At 36.2% G+C, this 22,053-nt stretch overlaps 1 protein-coding gene across 3 annotated transcripts in view; it reads left to right on the forward strand.

The window, feature by feature from the left end:
• Positions 1-22,053, forward strand: part of ZZZ3 (zinc finger ZZ-type containing 3) — a 58,667-nt gene that overhangs the window by 33,163 nt on the left and 3,451 nt on the right. For 2 of the 3 annotated variants that reach the window (XM_065657206.1, XM_065657207.1), the window contains exons 4-12: positions 7,594-7,732; positions 9,086-9,233; positions 9,311-9,429; positions 9,730-9,801; positions 9,980-10,081; positions 11,072-11,167; positions 15,512-15,664; positions 19,119-19,253; positions 21,851-21,951. In XM_065657206.1, coding sequence (XP_065513278.1) covers positions 7,594-7,732; positions 9,086-9,233; positions 9,311-9,429; positions 9,730-9,801; positions 9,980-10,081; positions 11,072-11,167; positions 15,512-15,664; positions 19,119-19,253; positions 21,851-21,951 — 1,065 coding nt within the window. The remainder of the gene's footprint in view (positions 1-7,593; positions 7,733-9,085; positions 9,234-9,310; positions 9,430-9,729; positions 9,802-9,979; positions 10,082-11,071; positions 11,168-15,511; positions 15,665-19,118; positions 19,254-21,850; positions 21,952-22,053) is intronic. The other variant, XM_065657208.1, reaches the window with a different exon arrangement.

The raw sequence follows: 22,053 nt of genomic DNA on the forward strand, positions 1-22,053 counted from the left end.
TACTGCCATTTCCTCATGTCACTCCAAGCCTTGAAAACAGAGGAATGACAGGGACCTATATCTTCTTCCCTACTAAATGTCACTGTCCTGCAGGCAAGTACTTTAGAAAGTGCTGCTAAAGGAAGATCAAAATGCTACATTAAAATATGTTAACTGGGGGGAAACTGATGGATGATGATTTAACCTTTCATGCTGACAAGACTGAAACAAGTTACAGGTTTGTTCAGAAGCGCAGAGACCTAGTTGCTACTAACAAAAATTGAGAACTTGCTGGAAATGTGGGTATTTGATAAAGGTGCTTTTGTACAGCTAATGTGAAATCCTGCTGAGCGTGGTGGACAGCTCTGGACAAGAATGACACCTGTAGAAATACATGGGTGGGTGTTCTCTTTCTCGGACAGAGTTAAGGATTTAAGAAAAAAAGGGCCACCACAAGTTCAAAACTAATAAAATACTGTTCAGATGCTTGAAATACGAAGTCTGGAACTGTGCAAGTTAGAAGGAAGGTGAAATTAGCATGGAAAGTGACTCTTTTGCATCCATGTAAAAGACTGCAGTAGGGTTTACTGGTTTGGTGGGGGTTTTGTGTGTGGTGTTTGTTTGTTTGCTTTAAGTGCTTTTTGGCTTAGTTCTGTTTTGTTTTGAGTAAGTGTGTGTTATAGCCTGAGGCTGGCATTCAGAAATAGCGATTTTTTTTCTATTACTGGCCCAGTAGACTCAGAGAAGCCACTTCATGTATACTTTAGTCATTTCATGTATTACATGGAGATGCAGTTTAATTGTTTACTTATAAGTATTTTAAAACGTCTGAAGTACAAATATTAAATATGGATAAAGTACAGTAGATTGCAGTATGTGTAAAGAGGTTAAGCTAGGGTGGAACAGTAGGTTGCGATATGTGTAAAGAGGTTAATGAGTTGAGGTCATAATGAGTTGAGGAACTGGCTATAAGTAGATTACCTTGGTCATAGTATCTAAGCATTAGATAAGTAAAAACCTACCATATGCTGCTTTCTTCAGTCAAAGGTGCTTCTGTAAGTCCTGACAGGAGTTGATATATGCCCTTATTGATTATGCCCTTAAACTCTTCTGTTTCTGAAGGGAGATCAAAGAAGGGCCACTCTTCATCAGTCTCTTCTGCTCCCGTGTTGCTGTCATGTGTGTTCATAAGTCTCACATTGAAGCCCAGCACTCTTCCCTCGTGCGCTAACAGATTTTTTTAAATCGTGAATGCACGTCAGAATAATTTGTGAGAAACTTTACAGTGTCAGAATTACTGTATCATGACACTGGCAAAGATTTCAGGCCAAGCTTACAAGCTGGGAGCATTGTCTGATGTTTCTGAATTGAAACAAATGAAACCCCAAACAAAACAAAATGTTTCTTTGAAATGAGAAGATTCTGTTTGATCTGACTTAAAGATTTCTTCAGGAAGCCAATCTCTTATACAGCTGCCTTGGGTTAACTTAGAAATTCCAAGTGCAATTAATGTTTCCCTTTCCCACAGTAATTTGCAGTCTTATAACACGTTTAATATCTAATACTTTCTCAGTTTAGCATGTACTAAGGGATTATTTTCTGAATCGCTGTTAGACCAAAATGCAGAGTGAAAAATGACCTGGTATAGGAGGGCAGGTTTGAATCTGTGCTTTGCTGGACTGCCAGTAGATGGCACTAAAACAAAGACTTGCTCAAATCTGCTGATGCGTATGGATTTAGTGCCACAGCTCTTGGAAATACAAAAAACAAGTTTGCTTTAAAGTAGATTTTTTTTCTACATAGATTTTACCCATGTTTTTTAAAAGAATCCTACCTGCACAAGAAATAATTAGTATTTCAAATGTAAAATTTAAATTATGGCACACACATTTTTGCCTTCTAATCCCCAAAATTGATGTTACTATGTTTTTTATCATATTGTGAACTATATTCACACAACTGTAGAAGTGCAGTTAGTTTTGGGAGTGGAAAATGATGACCACCAGCAGCACAACATTTTATCAGTAAAAGTGACTTTTTTAAAACTTCGAGTAATTTCTGTGAGCATCTAGACAATAAATTACAGGGAACTCTGCGTGCTGATTTTATTATATAAATTACAAATTTCTTGCTACGGTTTTCCATTGTTAGTGTCACCTTTGTCACCTGCTAGCTTTATAAAATGAGTATATTGTCAACTTAGAAATACTGAATAGAGTTGCATTAGTGATCTAATGATGATAAATATTTAAATAAGGGAAAAATAATCACTGTGATAACAAGGCAAGTGTTTTAAATCCGTATATGATTCATGCTAAAAACAAGTAATAAACATTTAGCTATGTGTCTGTAAGATTGTCTGAATACTATGTGAAACTTCAAGGTGTTAAAAGTTGCATGAGTTTATATATATAAGTAAATGTGGGAATATTCGTTGTGTCATTACTTCAGAGGTGATTATGTAAATTTGAAAAAAATGAAATACGGACTAAACTTTGGACTGGGAAGGACCTCCTTCCATTTATTTTCATTTGAAGGGAGAGTAGAAGTAATACTGCTGTTTCTAAGTCTCTAGCTCAAAAGGTGAGAAAATGCATTATAATTATGTAGGAATGTTTGATAAGGAAACTCCAACAAATAATGCCCGGTAGTGTTTTTAGATACCTCTTGCTAATTTCAAGTTTGTGTGTAAGTTTACTTTGGATAAAGGTATTTAAGATGAAAATTCTTTTTTATGGAGACCAGTGTCAGAAAATTTTCTCGTGTTCTTAAATGTTTGAGCATCGAGTCTTTGTAAGGGGCTTGTTTTTAGAGGAGGTTTGGTATTTTTGTGGTGTTTGGTGAATGTTACCAACAGCCACTTTTATGTCTGCCCCTTATGTTGTCCAGCAGGACAAAACTAATGCTTCACATTTACTGCAATTTAACTGGAGCGCTTTACTTATTTATTTTATTCCATCCACTAATTTGAATTAGCCACCCAAAAGTTAAAATCTTCATTTCGTGGTATCAGTTTCTCACATCCCTCCTTCACTTACTGTTTAAAGTACAAGGTATTCTCCTCTTGAAGGTGTAACTCTTGGTATTTAAATCTGGAAATGTAAATAGTGTTATTGGATGTTTATGGGATAAAGAAAGCATCTTGAAAGTAGAACTCAGAAAACTGGATCAAAATGGAAACGGGTCTCCTTAAGGTATTAGCTGCACTATTTTTAAGCTTTATCACAGACAAGAGAGGAGGCTGCTGTCTCCCTAATCACTGTTAGAAGAAGGTTCATGGAAATGAATAGTGTAATAACTAATTGCTTATGGCAGGACTTCCAGAAATATGGATCCGCTGTGTGATGATTATTTTATGGAGCAATCCAAGAGTGGAGTAGTTATCACAGCAGCAGAACAGTGGAATCAGCAGGAAAACTTGCTGATCAGTATCAGTCTTTAAGTGGCTTTTCTTTTCTAAATATCGGTCCCTCAAAACCCCATTTTAATCAAGGTTTTTCAGCACAGAGATACTGTTTCTGTGCTATATGGAATTATTCAACTATTCATCTGAAAGTTTCCTGGCAATTGATATGATCTAAGTACTGAGATTGTGGAAAAACAGAATTACATTCTGCAGAATGAAAGTTTTCCTATAAAGACAACTGCTTCGGGTTTTGTAAGTGCTAACAATTTAGTAATTAGAATTGAGAGAAGTATAACTTCAGTCAGTGTAGGGGATATGACTGACGGGGTTTACTCAGTTGTTGCGGTTTTAGTTGTATGAGTTTATTTTGTTTTCACAGAGGATGTGAGATGATTTTCCTTGGTAATTCCTCACAAATCTTTCAGAGAAAATGATATAACTGTAGCTAGATAGTTTAGATGGTTGCTCTTTGCCTCATTGACAATGGAGCCAGTTTTGCAGCAGACTTGTGATCAAGGTTCCAGTTACTTTCTCATTACCTTCATTAGGCTTTTTCAATTTAGGATAATGTTAACGCAACTGCAGGAGGTAGCTTGAATCATAATTGTGCTTATTTACAAAGAACCTTGGAAGATGGATAGTAACATTGTCAGCAGCTTCTCCTTTCTCTCCCTCCTTTCTCTCCCTCCTTTCTCTCCCTCCTTTCTCTCCCTCCTTTCTCTCCCTCCTTTCTCTCCCTCCTTTCTCTCCCTCCTTTCTCTCCCTCCTTTCTCTCCCTCCTTTCTCTCCCTCCTTTCTCTCCCTCCTTTCTCTCCCTCCTTTCTCTCCCTCCTTTCTCTCCCTCCTTTCTCTCCCTCCTTTCTCTCCCTCCTTTCTCTCCCTCCTTTCTCTCCCTCCTTTCTCTCCCTCCTTTCTCTCCCTCCTTTCTCTCCCTCCTTTCTCTCCCTCCTTTCTCTCCCTCCTTTCTCTCCCTCCTTTCTCTCCCTCCTTTCTCTCCCTCCTTTCTCTCCCTCCTTTCTCTCCCTCCTTTCTCTCCCTCCTTTCTCTCCCTCCTTTCTCTCCCTCCTTTCTCTCCCTCCTTTCTCTCCCTCCTTTCTCCTCCTAGTCTTGGAAATAATGCACAGTGTCTTTTGCTTATGCAGAAGTATTATGTTACTGGTTGAGGCTAAGAAGCCAGAATAGAGAAGAGACTTCAGTAAAGTGTTCAGTGTGTCCGTTGTTATTTGGCTTACTGCTTTTTCAGAAAAATACTTGGCTTTATTACAGTCATGTAGGGCCAGAGAACTAAAAGCCTGTCTGTATAAAGCTGTGAAAACAGTAGTGGCTCAAAACTTAAAAGAACATATGCAGACATATTATAATGCAATTGGTTAAAAAGTTATGTTGGAATTTAAAAGAGTGTGCAGTGGATTAGAGAAAATGCAGTACTGCAGCCAGTCTGAAGTGCCTGAATATGAAATATGCCAACCATCTATTTCGGGATTAGTATTTTCAATTTTTTTCTTGGCAGTGTAAGACTCCAAAATGCACATTTTCATGCATTTCAGTACTTCTGATATTCACTTGATAAAATTGGACTTTATTCCTGGGCTTCAGAATATATTCATTAACAAAAACTGAATATGGAAGTTGAATAGCTCCAAGTTAATACTATTCTTTAGCAGAGGTCCAAAAAAGTACTGGGAAATCTTTTTGTCTGAACAGTTTGCTCAAATCCCCCCTTTTCTTGAATTATTTCGTGATAATAGTGCTGTATAGCCACAGATCAACATCACATTAGATTACTTTGAATGATCCTGACATTCTTGTAATATTTCACAAATATCCATGTAGACCAGAGGTACCGTTTCTGCACCATTTATGTTCAAGTCCATGATCCCTTCACTAAGGTCACATGAATATTTTAATGAGGGAAATAATTTGAGTTCATTACTCTTGTTTTGTTTGTTATTTCTTCTCAAATGTAATTCCTCTTTCCATTCAGACTTAATTATTTACGGCCACCTCATTAAGATGATTTCTTCCCCCACTCTAAGCACATGAATCATCATTAAACTAGCACTTCATCTAATTGCCAATGTAAATGTTTCAAATGCAATTATTATTTTCTTTCCATTTCATTTGGAAAAGCAATCACTTCAGTACAAAATGGTTCAAGAAAAGAAAGGCAGGGTTTTATTTAACATCATCTTAGATGCAAGTTTTTGTGTTTTGCTACTGAGGCTCTGTTACTGCCAATAGAGTTAACTCCAGAGTCTTGTACAGAGGTTTTGGCACCCGCTGATAGGAAAATGCTTTCTGTTGGGCAGGTAAACCAACTCCCCAGATACCATCAAGCTGTTCTGTGTTGTTACAGCTGCATCTGCATCCCCCAGGTTAGGGGGCTGCTTGTGTTCATGTCTCCGGAGCTGCGAGGCTGCTGCCTCCAGGTGCTGCGGGTCCACCTGAGCACAGACAGGCTGCCCGGCGCACAGGGCAGGGAGCAGATGCTGTTTGTAAAAACTACGGAAAGATCTTAATTCCACCTGTGATGATTCCTGTAAGCCCGTAAGCAATCTGAACTGTGGTGTTGTCTCAGGCCAGTTTAGATGTGCTGTCACTGCTTTTGTAAGTTATTTCTGAAGTTCGTTTTTTTGTCTGTTCAGAAATAGCCCATTATTATCTTGCTTTACGCGAAGTTATTGTGTTTAGAAGAAACTGGAGCATTTTTCCAGTAGTGAAAATATTCCACTACTGTTCCAATATTAATGGCCAATTTAACAAGCATTTTAGGTCTTAGTTGCCCGTAAACCTGAATACGTGCAGACAAATTTAAATAATAGTAAATTCAGAACAGAATTGTATCCTACTGGTTTTAAACAAGTTCAGTATTTTAGTTTCAAACTTCAGAACATATGGCTATATTTTATGTTTTCAAACATGACATTTGAGTGGAAAGAAAGTTACCCTTTTTCATGGGGAGGCAGCAGTTTAATGTCTAGGTAGAAACTTCAATATTTGATGGTACAAAGGCTGTATTTTGCCCTCAGGCTGTTTACTTCCATCCACTCGAAGCCTTACCCAATTACCAATGCAGTCAATTGGAAAACTTGCATTAGCTCAGGAACCTCTGGATTTTTTTCTGTAATACATGTGGAATTCATCTCGTTAGGCTTATCTTTTTTTTAGTGATGAGGGAATAGAAAGGAAGTCTACTGAAATAGTGTGGTAGTGAATAGATCCTACCTGATCTTAGTATACATTAGGTTGCATTTTGTGCTGAACAGTTGTAATAATAAATGCCAGAAAACATTCTCACAAAAAAAGTTGATACATCATAATTTGCAACAACAGGGGCCATGGGTAACTACATGATTCAGAAACTGAAGTGGATAACTTTAACCATAAAGCTGATAAAAGGTATTGCATGTAGTTACCCATCTTTTAAAGGCTGTGTTACAATATTGTATGATTTCCTGACTCTGATTTAGCTGTAGAGAAAACAGTTTGGGAAGAGGACATTGTTGGGTACAGGTATGACAGTCACATCAGTGACTCTCAAATGTGTCTGTTCAATAGACAATCAAAATTGTGTGTGAGCCTGGGATGGCAGTTTTGAGGCAACAACGACATTTTCATTCAACTTCTGTATTCTTAGATGGATCTCTTTTGTATATATTTATTTTGCAAATTGTTTCTTGGTTTGTAGTTACATTTCATAAATGATTCTTATGTTCTGCTTTAAGGTGAGGATTATATTAAATGTTTGTGTACAGTTTCTGGGTCATTCCTGTCCACCCTCTGGATCGTTGAGCGAAATTTCAAAATTCTGTCACAGAGTCATTTGTATTGGGGTAGAAGGAAGCTGATTTTTTAAGTGGAATAGAAATTAGGTCATTTTGTTTGTGATTTTTAACTTTGTAAGCAAAGCTTGTTGGTCATAGCTATTGAGAACATTAATAAGTTGTCCCTGATACTATATTGTTTTAGCTAGTATAGAATTTACATTTGAAGGAAGTTGACTTTTTTTTCATGGGTTTATATAAATTCCTCTATTTAAAATAGTTGTTGATATAGTTTTTTATATAATTCAGTAAAAATGTCTGTGAACTGTTTGAGATAAGCTATGAAATCTAGTAGATGCTAGTAGATAATCATGGCTAGCGTTTAGATGGGAGGCGTCACTTTTAAAGACAAATTTAGTGAGATGTTTTCCTTTGTCTCTGTAGTTATCAGAGACTGTTACAGACGATTGCTGTACTCGAGGCTCAACGTACTCAAGCAGTTCAAGACCTTGAAAGTTTAGGCAGACACCAGAGAGAAGCACTGAAAGATCCTATTGGATTTGTGGAAAGACTCCAGAAGAAGGTATTTCAATGGGCTTTTATTAAGTCTTACTTGGAATTTTTTTTTTAATAACTAGTAATTCATGGTCTGTAGAAATCAGAGAATTCTATATATACTTGCGTAAACATTATGAGTTTAAAACCTTTGCTAAGCAAGAATGGCCCTTTGTGTGTTAAATCTGTAAAACGTAGTCTTCAATGATTTTGTGATATATGCTTTCTTTCCTTTTTTTGGTATGTAGAAATCTAATCTTTAAATTTCTAATTGTAGTGTAGGTATTTTAAGACAACCTGAAAACTGTAGGTTACTGGAAGTACTTCATACTAAGGCATTAATAAGATCAAGAATTCATAACTTTTCTCATTAGAGAAATTAAGTGTTGTGCTATGACTGAATTTGGTAGGCTACTTTTTAGAGAGCGGGAAAGGTAGTTCACAGCCTAAAACCAAAATGAACACCAGGAAACATACCTGAGTTCTGGATAACATAATAGAATATTGTCTGATGGAGGAGAATTAATTTTGATAAGGAAATACTTTTCAAGCTTTTAAAAAAGTGCTCTCACAGGGATACTGAAAAAAACATTTAAAGCTTGAATACTTTCTTGCTGCTACGCTTGCCAGTGACAAGCAGGCTTGACCTTCTAGTCTGGTAGTGACGTGTTCTATTTCAGCGAAGAATGAAGTAGATATTTTATGGTGCTCTTTTCCTAGCTTTGTAGACACCTAGATTTGTAGAGTGGTCTGATGTAAGCCCATTGGTTTCGGTAGTTGCCTTTCCATTAAATTTTGAGATGAATTAGTAGCATGCATGGATGTTGAAAGAACGTGAATGATACTCTTAAGGTTGACGTTTAAATAATGTGGTGAGCTTTGCAACAGTTGTGTTCTAGGCAGAAAACAGCAAAATCAGTGTAAAACATACATTGATTTCTTTGATGGGAGAAGTTTAGGTTTATCATATGATAAAGCTCCAAGTCCTATAGTTTGTTGTGTTAAGAAAGGTACAGATCCTGGGCGAACAGTGTGTTTAAGCAAAATAAAAGACAGATAACTGACAGTAGCAGGATATTGAAGTCAAAACCACTGAATTTCAACTGTGAAATACATGCTTTAAAGTTTTATGCTCAATAAGCCATCATTGACCGTGCCGCTGCATATTTTATATGCACTGTTGTGTATTATTTTTGAAAAATGTCATCTCCTTAAAAAGACTGTGTGCTTCATGACACTTTAAAAATTATGATTTTGAATTCTGCTGTTACCTTAAAAGCAGTATCAGGTTTTCATAACTTTTCAGGATTCTTAGGTTTTTGTTTGAATATACAGCAATTGTGTTAACTATTGCTTTTCACTTTTCATTCCTTTTTTTCAGGTTGATATGGGTCTTCCGTATCCTCAGAGAGTTGTTCAGCTCCCTGAGATTGCCTGGGACCAATACACCACTAGCCTTGGAAACTTTGAGAGAGAATTCAAAAACCGAAAACGTAACAGTAGGAGAGTGAAGCTGATTTTTGACAAAGGTAAAAGGAAAGTGGGCATACGTTACAAGAAAGATATGACCAGTGTGGAGGTTTAATAATTCCTGTGTTGCTCACAGTAGGTATACCTGCAAGACCAAAAAGTCCTTTGGATCCCAAGAAAGATGGAGAGTCAGTTTCATACTCTGTCTTGCCTTTAAGTGATGGTCCAGAAGGTTCTACAAACAGTCGTCCACAGGTAGTTGTTACAAAAGCAAAGATAAAAGTTTACCAAATAGTACCTTTTGAATTTTTTTTTCTTTTTTAATATGGTTATGTGGATAATTCTAACTGTTACTTCAGATGTTAATGTTGCCGATGACATTTCATTTGTGTACTCAAATCAGAGAACTTATTTTTGGTTTAGGCTAATTTTATTTCAAGTTTTCATGCATTTATTTGGTTTGGGTTTAGTTTTACTTAGACAAGAAAAGGGTTAAGTTATCCTAACTGTACTTTTTCTAAACACATATTCTGTTTTGTATACTGTATTGAGCAGATGATAAGAGGGCGACTTTGCGATGAGACCAAACCTGAAACTTTTAACCAGCTGTGGACTGTAGAAGAACAGGTAATTGGAAACTTCCATTTTGTAGCTGTGGTAACATGCATGAGAATAAAGGCAAATTGTGTAATAATGTTTAAAGCACTTAGAAGTTCGGAGTCACATGTACGTAGATACACATCTTTTGACAACTCATACCTCTACTAGGAAAGATGTATTTACTTTTTTTCCCCTGTTGATTTAGAAAAAACTTGAGCAATTGCTTTTGAAGTATCCACCAGAAGAAGTAGAGTCGCGACGGTGGCAGAAGATAGCTGATGAACTGGGAAATAGAACAGCAAAGCAAGTAAGAAGGAAAATACTTGGAGAAGTAATCCCTTTCTTTGGCTTTTTTTTTTTTTTTTTTTTTTTTTTAAAGCTTTTCAGGAAGCATTGATAAGATATAGTATGCAGGTTTCTCTTTAGCACTTAAGTAATTTATTTCTCATTTGACGGTAGTTTCTGTAAAAAACTCCCAACAATTCATAAACTGAGGAAGTAAAAAAGAGAGTTTAATTTTTATAACGTTCATAATTTAAACAATAATATTATTTTGCTAGAAAAAAAGATTTGACTGCTTGGGTGTTGTTTCAATGCTTGTGCTGTGGTAGTAGTGATGTTAGTCACTGCATCCTAGCAGTTGATACAGATTCACAGAAGATTCATTTGTAGCTGTCTTTTTTTTTTTTTTAAAGCAATAAATAAAATCCATTATCTTCTCAATAGTCCCTTACTTTTCCTTAAAAATGCAAAACCAGGGCCTACATTTCACTAATAACAATGTGACTCTTATTCTCGATCTCAAATATAGAATTTTAAAAGCGCCCCAAACCTATGACAAAGCCAGACCTAGTTGTTCATTAGATTTCGACAACATGCATTTAATTCTATATAGCACGTATAGTGACACCAGCTGTTCTCAGACTGAGTTACATTTGAGTGCTGCATTTCCTGCACCTCAGGACTGTGGAATGGGCAGACATGTTAACAGTCTGAGAAGAATTGGTTCTGTACTGGGGCCAAGACAAACAAAAGGAAACAGATGTGGAGACACAAAGTGTTTCTGCGTCTGACTCGTTGGGATTTTTCCCCTAAAATGAAATAATTTCTCCATTTTGACCCAAAGTAAAAAATGCTGATATTGTATGTTTACAGATTAGAGTAGTTGTTGCAAAGTACAAAATGCACATTTCTTGACCTTATATTCAGAACCAATCTAGGAATGCTGGCAAAACTTTGAAGTGAAAGTATGTTACATTTCATTTGACATTTAATTGTTGTGTGTTGTTTTTTCTAGGTTGCCAGTAGAGTGCAAAAATATTTTATTAAACTGACTAAAGCTGGTATTCCAGTTCCAGGAAGAACTCCAAACTTATATTTATACTCCAAAAAGGTGAGACAATATGACAGCAGAAATTCCATATTTGTGTTTGCATTTACATGCAAATTGAGTCTAAATCATTAACATTTTCAATAGATTTAAGTCTTTATTAGTGCTTTCTTACTAACTAGTTCCACCTTGCATGTATTTCTTACTCAGTAAAGTAATCTTTTTCTTTTGCAATTAGCACCGTAGAGTGAGTTGGGTGTTACTCTATTTCACATCAGCATCCGTTAATTACATCTCTATCAGATCATCATGTCAGAAAAGAGAACACAGCAGTCAGATTGCAGGCTGAACTAACAGGGTTGAATGGTTGGTCTTGGGATACTTTTTACTTGTTTGTAAGTTTGCCTGAATTGATCTATAATAGAAGAGGATGATGAGAACCCTGTTGGAAGAAGACAGGGAGCTGTATAATTCATATTGTACAGTCATTTTCTAATTAACAAAAACAAAGTTATGTATAACTGAGCATACTGAACTAGCGCAAGCATAGGCTTAAAACTGAAATGTCATACTTTATTTTGATTTGCAACATATCTGACCGTTAAAGTAGAATGGTCATATAATTGGCCATTAAAATACAGTGCTTTTCCTGATCATGGAATGGATAAGAAAAGAATATGGGTCTGAGAAATCTTCTTAAAAGGCTCTGGATTTCTGTGCAGACCAGTCACACATTTTGATTTAAATGATTTAGTACTCTTGGGTAGTAACAAGGGCCCTAGGCATTTGAAGAGGGCAGTATCCAGTTTTGTGGGGGTTTTGTTTGGTGGGGGGGATAGTTTGTTACCATTGTGTTTACAAAAGTTCTTTGAAACCTGTTACAATGGCATTTTGTAGAGTAACGTAACTTTTTGGCATCCAGGTGTCCATGATACTTTCTGATTAAGAGTAAGTCTTACATTGATTCTGCAAAAAGGCAAAATTGCAGATTTACTCCCTTGAAAGGTTGGGAAGAAAAGTTACTGCCAGAGCAGCCTGATAGAAAGACCTACCACAGCTCAGCTCTACTTATTTGAAATGTTACACACCTCCAGTTGTCTCCTATTATTCTCTGAAGTTACTGCAAACAATGAGTGCTCATATCAGTGGCGTTCCAGTTTGCCATCCATCATAGTAGTGCCATTTTACTTTCACCAGGATTTTAATCTACTATTTTGCTCTGTAAACAGAGGCAGGGAGGGTGCGGGCATGACTTTGTCTGCCGCCTTGTCTCATGGAAAAGGACTTTCTGGCAGAAGAACCAAAAAAACAGCTGGAAACATTGATACCTTAAATACTGTGGTGAGATTCGGCTGTTAGAACTCTAAATTACTTGTACATTTTACCATACTGTAGGGCTAATTTCAAAAGAGGTTGAAAATTTAGTTTTGCAAATTATAATCTTTTAAGTTCTTTATGTCACCGTACTGTTTTATATTACCTTAGTCACATGACTTTTCTTCTTTCGTCTTAGTTTTATTTGGAAAGACTGTTACTACAGAATGTGAGCAATGCTGCCAGGCAGCAGATCACTGTATTTGATAAATAGTGGGAATACTTAGTCAGTACATGTGTGACATTTTAACCGTATTTTTCACTAATTTGAACAGTGATCCATAAAGTTCTTTAAGCCCACTGATGTGTGTGCAAACCCAGCATAACCAGGAGTGAGACATATTTTTATAAAATTCTTAACATTCTCCTACTACAGTGGTAATGCTGCCATCCTACAGATTTTACTTAAGCTTATACATAGAAGAAATCTAATACTTAGCGTCTGTTTTCATGGGATGATTCATATCCTTATTACCAAGTCATAAGAGTAAGGTCATTGTGCCCTGGTTTGTATTGAAGTAGTGTCTCCATTTTATATTTGTATCCCATGTAAGAAATACAGCAGATGAGAAAAATGAAACAAATAGCATATGTGGGGGAATTGAGCTCTCAGTCTGCTAATATAGCTGTCTACTTAGAGCACAGATTGACAGCACTGTACTGTGCTGGAGTTATTCCCAAGTCTCCAATGGAGAAAACATAATGTGGCAGAAAGGAAATGCAAGGGGTACTGGGAGCCCAGGCCATGCTTGTGCTGTGCTCCTCCTTATTTTCATGTTGAGTATGCACATAGTGCTGTAAAGTGCAGTATCTGCTTTATTGCCAATAACAGAAGTATGAAAATGGGATGCTGAACTTAAAGCATATACCTATGGGAGAGTGACAACCAGATATAGTTAATGTAAATAGTTGTGTCAAGAGGGATGCTTCCCAAGAATGTACTTGGATTTCGCCATGGGGATTGCCCAGGATGCTTTTTTAAAATGGGTACTGGGGGAGTGAGAAGCCTGTTCGGTTCTTGAACATCTTGTTGAAGTTGCTACATATATCTCATCATGACATAATGTCTCTTCTGATAAGTGATACAGGAAATGAAACAGGATGCATCAGTTTATTTTCTTGTATAACCGTTATATAACCTGGTGAAAATAAAACTGAATCAGAGATTTAGGACTCTAGTATTCAATTCTTCAATTATGGCTTATCATTTTCAGTTTAATGCTTATATAATATTACTAGTGCACCTGCTTTTAGCTTAATCCAGAAGATACATTTCCCACAAGAAAAATTATTTTTTAAACTGTCTGCTTTTATGTAGTATTTTACTTCATTCTTCATCAGAAGTAGGATCATGTTAAAAAGAGAGTTAAAGTCCTTAGTTAAATTCCTATGTCATACCTGTATGCGGAACAGTGCTACTGTTTAAGCATGGGCACAGTTTTCTTTCTTGATTACCAGATCTAGTGTTGAATGCAGAACTGTTTTCTGTTAGCAGAAATTTTAAATCACGGTGTCAACTCAAGCTGAAATACCATCTAACCTTATAAATGGAAGTATCTTGAGGGGGTTGAAATCTTAAAGGAAAGCATAAAAGCAGCAAAACACAGGAAATCAGTGATCATAAGGCCAAAGGTGGAAAAAATAAAAAAACACAATAGATGATACACTAGTCCTAGAACAAAATGTTAATTTTTATTTTGTGCACTGTAGTTCTTCTGCAGATCTGAGGTAGCAGGTTCCAGTCATTACTGCAGACTTCTTCTCTTCCCTTCAGAGTGAATGGAGCTGTGCTCAATTCTGCGGTACACATCTCTGCATAGCTACATTCCGTCTAAGATAATTTGTGTGATCTTTGCCTTTACTTTTTAAACTCTGAACAACTGAAAACAATGCTAGATCTCTCTTCAGAGTTTGACTCCATCTTTGTAGATAAAGGGTTGTATTATAATACTACAGGTTTGTAACTGATATAGGAACCTTTGGGGTAAAAAGTGTTGCATAAAAAGAGAAAGTTTTAACTATTGTAAATATTTCTTATGCTTTATCTGTATGACAGGTGCTTGGCACAGTGTAAGACAATCCTCTCTTTTATGATTTTTTAAAATATACTTTTCATACTTCTGGTTTTTGATTCACACTGTTTTCTTTGAATTGAGGAATGTAAGATTTGACATTTAAAGTGTCAAAATGCTGGTCTGGAAAGTAGCTAAGTAAAAAGTTGAGTCAGTTTTATTCACCCTAAATTCCTCTTTTTTGATATTTAATATTCTTCCATGGGGAATAAGTAGTAGGGGCTGAGCGCCTTTAAGTAATCTATTTTAAAACTGCCACGCATTCTACACCTTCAGACAGCATTAAAGTTGAAAGGTTTTAGATATACATTAATGGAGTAATTTATCTCATCTAACGGGTTTTAGGTTCCTTTTCCAGTCAGGGGCGATGAAAAAGAACCTTCAGAGAGCAGTTCTTTCTAACCCTTAGAAACCCAGTTTACGGTGGAATCAATTGCCTTTTCTCTCCATGGAACAGGAAAGAAATCTGGACAATTAGCCTAGGCTTAGATTTTCTAAGGCACAAATTAATGCAGTACCTTGATGATAAGAGTCAAGCATGGACTTCTCACTTGGATCTGTACAAAACTATTTCTTTGTTTAGTCTTATACCATTCATAACTCTTGGAAGTTTTTTAATATATTTGCACTTTAGTTCTCAGTCCTCAAAATCGTAACAGCTTTATTTTCTTTTTCTATTGTTGTCAGTCTGTTTTTCTAAGATGGTAGGGTTTTTATGGTAAGGGTTCTTACTGGGTTCTTACCAAAGAATTGTTGCACTGTTCATCTGATTTCACTTGTTATGGGGGAGAAAAACTCCAGCTGTATGAAGCTCTGATATAGAGATTTAAGTAAAAATAATTGGAGAGACCATAGACTGCTTAGTGGAGAAAAACGAATTTCTGGCAAGGTTTTATCGATGAGGATTACTTAAATAATAACCAAGGAATGTTTTTAAAAATATATCATTTTTTCACTGTAGTCATCAAGTAGACGGCAGCATCCTTTAAATAAACATCTTTTCAAACCTTCAACTTTCATGACATCTCATGAACCTCCAGTTTATATGGATGAAGATGATGACAGATCCAGTTTTCACAGCCATATGGATACTGCAGCAGAAGAGGAAGTATCGGTATGTCATTTAAATCAGTAAGAGAATGTCTTGCTTACTGTCGTTTTAACCTTGTTTAATGAATAATATGAGGATTAAGCATCTTTGCCATAAAATAAACATCAGCAAGTAAGTATTAAATTGCTGTAAGATGCACAAACCATTTTGAATTATAAACACATCGTTAATATAAAGGCCTCCAATTGCAGAAAATTTAAACCAAATGAGACGCAAGTACATCAAAGAAGTTATAAACAGTTTCGTCCTGAAACAGCTCTAGAAAGTTTTAGTTGTGTATTTTTAAAAAGTGATCTGACATGTACACCATGTAGTTATTATTCTGGTTAAAGACGTATTGTATTAGAGGAGTTACATAAAGCCTGGTTAAAAGTTGAATGTTATTGGCATAATTGCTTTTTGTCTTCCTTCACTGGCTGAATTGATTAGGGTTTTTTTTTTTAAATCCACTTCAATGTGTGAACTAACAGACTGAGTTGTCAACCAAGAAGCAAATGTATGTGTTTTTACAGGCAAATTCTGGTAGACACCGTAACCCAATGTATTATTACATCTCGTAGTGTTCCGCTTCCTTAATTTAGCACGTGCAATAATAGTACAAGAATTCAGACACATGTAATTCCCACTTCCATATAGAGGGACTACATCCCACTGCTAGGATGCTGGACAGGATTTTTTTTTTTTGGTGGTTGTTTTTTTTTGTTTGGTTTGTTTTGTTGTTGTTGTGTTTGGTTTGGGTTTTTTGTTGTTGGTTTGTTGTGGGGTTTTTTTGTGAGCCTAGTGACATCCTGTATGGGAAAATCTTGCTACGTAACACAAGTATTGAGGCCACCCAGTGTAAGTCCATTCATTTCCTTTACTGACTTTTTTACATACACCGCATCATCTTCCTTAAATTATTAAATTTGCTCATCTATTACTCAGTCTTAAATCCCATCTTCACTTATGTTCTATATTTTCTCTCTGATGGTCTTTTGGTTCATCTATGACATTCCTGATAACATTGCATATTCCAGTAAGAACCTTAAAAGACCTGGAAAGAAAAATGTGTATTAGAAGAGATGCAGGATACTATTCTTTATGTCAATGGAACTGGTTTTGAGCGAATATTCTTTTGTTCTATATTGTTTTTAAATATATATTTTCTAACTGTTCTGAATATTTTCCTAAAACATTTTGGTTTTGCCATGGTGTCCTAACTTGAATAAATATGAGCACCATAAATCAACTGGGATTTATTTTAATTTGGATAGAAGTTGCTGTTTTACTTTTTTGCAGTGATAATGAGGGAATTGTGCCCTTTATTTTTTTTTTTTTCCCTTTTTAAAATTTGGCTTACTTTCTTTCTTCACTATCACAACATTTCCAGATGGATATATTTCTCCTTACAGTAATGTCGAAAGACGCAGGTGAACGCAATTACCAAAAAGATCCCCATTATCAGTGCGAAACAGAAGCAATTTGGAAGAAAAAGATCACGAATTATATTTAAAATGAATGTACACGATTCTGTTCTAGTGTTGAAAATCAGGTCTTTTAGTGATAGTGGCTGTCTTGGAAAAAACCACTTTGCATCAGCATGGTGGAGAAGAGACTCAGTGCAGCAAGAAAATTAAAGGAAAGGTTTTCTTTGAGTTCCTTTTACTGGAAGAACCAGGTGCTGTTCCCTTGTAAAGATAAAAAGATTTTGCCTGGATATTACCAGTCAGCTTGACTGGCATTATCCATTCCTGAAAAAGTGTTTTAGTATAAATAAGTTATTCCCAAGTAACATGAATTTACTTTCAGTTATGATTACTTCATTTTCTGAGTAGTCTAATTATTCTAGAATACAACTACTTCCTATTCCAGAGCGAAGCATCCACAGAGGGAGCTATTATAGCAGTTTATTCAATATACAGTTTTTTCCGCCAGGCACTTTTTCTCTGAAAATCTTTTAAGATTTGCATGGAAGGTGAATTCCTGTTTTAGATTAAGAGAATGTATCTTATCACCACGCAATTTAATCATGTTACCTAACCTCGATTTTTCTGAACATTTGCCATCTAGTCCTTTATGTAGGTTATTAATTACAATTAAGTAATTGATAATGCCTTTAGAAACTGAACACTCTTTCGCTCACTTCCTTTAATAATCTTACTAAATAATACAGATTCTTTAATCTTCACAGATTTGTAAAAAGAAATTATGTGTGTAGGCTACACTAGAATAATTTTGATTACTGTCTTGTTGTTGTTTCCCATAACTGAACATTCCTATCAGTATAGAATCTGAAAACTGCTCTGTGTCAATAAAGACTTGTCATTGAAAACAACTGACATCTACCAAGTACAGTAGCTACAATTAAATAACTGTCTTGAAACAGGCATCTGAATTAGTATGAGAGCTTCTGGCTTCTCATAACATAGAAGTCCTCAACCTCTGTTGGAGAAAACTGGATAAGAGAAAAGAGAAATGGTGTGTTTCTTTAAAAAGAGAGAGCCACGTTTTGAAAACCTCTGGGAAAGTTGTATGCACTAGCCTGTAGGAGGACAAACTTTTTCATAATTTAGGGAAAATAGCGTCCTATTTTCTTAAGCGATTAAGAGACAGCATGAAGCAAAGGGATGAAAGCATTGGATAACTCTGAAACTTCTGCTCTTCCAGTCATGGAATGATGCTTCTTGTCACTTTTTATTCTTACAGGTAAAGGTGAGAAGTTAATACTGTTAAGATTGACTGTCTTCAAATAAAAAAATACGTATAATGGAAGCTTGGTACCGTCTTGATTTATGGGTCTTTTAAAAATCTGAGTTTGTGCAAAAATTCTAAAAACTGTAAAAAGTTTTGGGGTGTCATTTGGTTTTATTGTCTCCACAGCTTTGAAAGTCCTTCGAAGTAGTGATTATAACTATCCTTAGAATAGTATAATTCCATACCATTCCACAAAAAGCAAAGAGACAGATCAATTAACTTGATAAAACTGACCTGAAATTTCAGTTCTCAAGTATATCTGTTGCCAAGTATTTAAAACTAAAATAAACTAGCTTTGTAGTAAATGAAGTCTTCTCCTGCAGCTGCTATTCTGCACACAATGTATGCACAAGCAAATTGCAGTTAGGCATCTAGGATGAGAAAAGAACTAGGAATTTAAAGTTAGGCACTGCTCTCTCCTTTTTACTACAGCTCAGCTCTTCACCAGAAGAAACATGTTTGTAGGAGAATGGATTCTTTTTATTCTAGTGCAAATGATAAAAGTATAAATAATACAACCCAAAATCTAAGTTAGCTGTATGCTCTCCTTTGTGCGATGTTTTTAACAATGATTTCTCAGTATGTTTCTTAGTTAGAATACATTGTCAGCATTTTCTCAAAGATTATTGATCATACGTAGTGATTTATGGAATATATGTCTTACTAGTTATTATATTCCTAAAGTAAAGAATGTTTCTCTTTTTTTTTTTTTTACTACGAACAGGATGAAGAAAGTATTCCAATAACATATCGAGAGTTACCTGAATACAAAGAACTGTTAGAGTTTAAAAAATTGAAGAAACAGAAACTCCAGCAGATGCATGCAGAAAGTGGATTCGTGCAGCATGTGGGATTCAAGGTAAGTTTCAGGGATATTCTTCTGTTACTCAGTGGATTGCAGAAATTTTCAAAGATAACATGGTTTGAATTTCCTAAAAAGGCTTCATTTAATATAGCAGGTTTGGTTCCTGAGTTCCTGTACACAGTGTCTGCTTTCCCTCGTCGTCTTTGAAAAAAAAACCAACCTAAGTAATTCACTCTTGCCAATAGCTCAGGTTTCACTAAATACTGATATTATATGAAAATTACTAAGCATACTGTCTTTTCCTCATTTGTATTATGAAGATACCACTCCAGGGCCATGTTAAATCATTATAGAATTCCATTTGATACCACACTCTGTTTTGACGATTAATAATTGATGAGAATTCTCCAAGTATGAATTTTGAGTCATTTTGCCTCCACCTAAGGCCAAAGAAGGGACAAAGATTTTGAATGAAAACAGTAATAGATGAATAATTCTTTTGCTTTGTAGCAACTTCCTAATCCTTTCAAGTAATAACTTGCAGAAGCTGAAGCAAGAGCACGAAACAATGTTTATGTGAAATTAAGAAAATAAACATTAAGTCAAACTTATGTGTTGTCATGGTATCAACGTCTAACAGGTGACATGAAAGACATGGCATTTTCTAAATTCTATTTTGTGGTTTGCAAGGTATTTTCTGTGTAACTGGTTGCCATGTTGGAACAGTTTCTTCACCATGTTTAGTGATATGCAGCTAGATTTATTTTTTAACACTCATTTATGTAGGAATGCAAAGATACTCAGTTTAAAGTTCAGTTCAAAATGACTAGAAAATTAAGACAGCCTTGGTAGTGGACATTGACAGACTTAAATCATGTTGTTAGACCACCAAAGCACTTTTTATTTTTGTTATTTTTTTGACGTTAGCGTTGTGTGTTTGGTTTTTTGGTTTGGTTTAAGTGAGCATTTGCTTTCCCCAAAAAATCAAAACTTTGATCATGTGGACCAGAGTTCTAGGTAACAAACTAGTTGCTTTTTCTACATAAAATTACTCTGAAAAGTAAATTGGCATTATGCAGTGTTGAGCATTCAAAGTCTGAAAGTTTCTTTGCAATCTGAATTTGATTTTACTGTGCATTATAGTAAGCTGTGAAATTCCACGATTATATACTATTTTCCCCCAGGAGCGCTGCCTTGCTCAGCACAGGCTGGACACAGCTCACCTCATAAGCAACCATTCCGAGCACTTTCAGTTCTGTGTGGCCTTCAGCCTAATTTACTACACATTATTCAAACTCTACTTTGAATATTGAATTATCGAATCCCTTGTGGGTTTTTTATGGCTTTCATTGCTATAATGTCAGAGCACTTTGCAAATACTTTTTTTTTCCCCTTAGGAAATGAAAGGCATGGTTGTTATTTCTGTTTCACAGGGGAGTGGGAAGCTGGAGCACAGAAATTAAGGTCAAGCCACTACCTTTGTTCTCAAATTGAGATAGCCAGAACCAATTTTTAGTTTTTTTTTTTTTTAAGTATTTAGCGTTATACTGAACATGATATTTTCAGAGAACAGCTCCGACTATGCTTAGTCCCTCCTCATGATCTGCCCTGAAACTCTGAAAGCCGCCTGTGGAAGGAAGGGATACAGCCGGGACAAATCTGTTTATAAGGTGTAAGGTGTTTGTAACCCTCAGTGGATTAGTTGTGGCCAGGAATGAGACGCTGTGAGAGAACTTCAGGCTCTAAAGGTGGATGAGATATGGGAGCACAGCCTTGTTTCCCACGTTTATTTTTCCCTTTCAATCCTGTCTCTTCATAGTTCAGATTTTTGAAAAGTTCTCTTTGCCTCCAAGTCCCATTTTCCGGGTTCCCTATTTTTTAGCAAACGTTTTGTGCATTTCTACCCCTCTTCTTTACCATAATGAATTTTTCACGCAGTCTTGATGTTTTGTTTGTACCTTGTTTCCTCCTCTTCATGCCACACTCTTCTTGCACTTAGCTGCTCTTGTGTCGTCCCTGATTCTTCTCAGGGGATTAGTTCTTGTCGTCTTGCTCAGCTTCAGTTGTAGATTTCTGTTCCCTTCCCTGGACATGTTCCACTTCCTTCCCAGCCACCTGGCTCTTAGTTCCAGCACACCTATAATGTGTTATTGTATTTCCTGAGTTTGAAAGCACATCAGTCTGACCTGTCACATCCTGATCTGCAGCCCATCAACAGCCTCCCAAGCGGCTCTACTGGTCTAGTCTTACCACTTTCTTCTGCCGTGGGAAGTGCATCTATATTTAGATGTTTCATATAGTCGGACTTAAGCTACAGAAACATTATGTTCATGTATTGTGTCACAGCAGTTCTTACAGCGGTGCGAGGAGCAGCAGTGACTGCAGGCAGGACTAGCTCTGCTTTTGTCGAGCAGGAGGATAATGGCAACGTGGAGCATCTGGGGAGTGGGACACAAAACGAAAAGACTGATCAGTCCTCGAGGCTTCTGTGTCTGTGAATACATTATGGTATTTGATGAGAATTCAGCTGTGGGGGCTGGAGTAATCAACCTACATACGTGCCTTTCTGTACGGTGTATTGGTATATACTGTTACTAACATAAGTGATCAAGAGTTGCTGTCTTTTCAATGCTCTTCCATTTGCTTCACAGTGTGATAACTGTGGAATTGAACCTATCCAGGGTGTTCGGTGGCACTGCCAAGACTGCCCTCAAGAAATGTCCTTGGATTTCTGCGATTCTTGTTCTGACTGGTGAGCAGTATATGCTTCTACTCGTTCTTTGTAGTTAGCTTGAATATCTCTATATGGCTTAATTGCTGTGTAAGTTGGAAATTTTTGCTCCAGCATAGGACA

The sequence above is a fragment of the Caloenas nicobarica genome, chromosome Z (assembly GCF_036013445.1).
Source record: "Caloenas nicobarica isolate bCalNic1 chromosome Z, bCalNic1.hap1, whole genome shotgun sequence".
In the NCBI taxonomy this organism is placed as follows: Eukaryota; Metazoa; Chordata; class Aves; order Columbiformes; family Columbidae; genus Caloenas; species Caloenas nicobarica.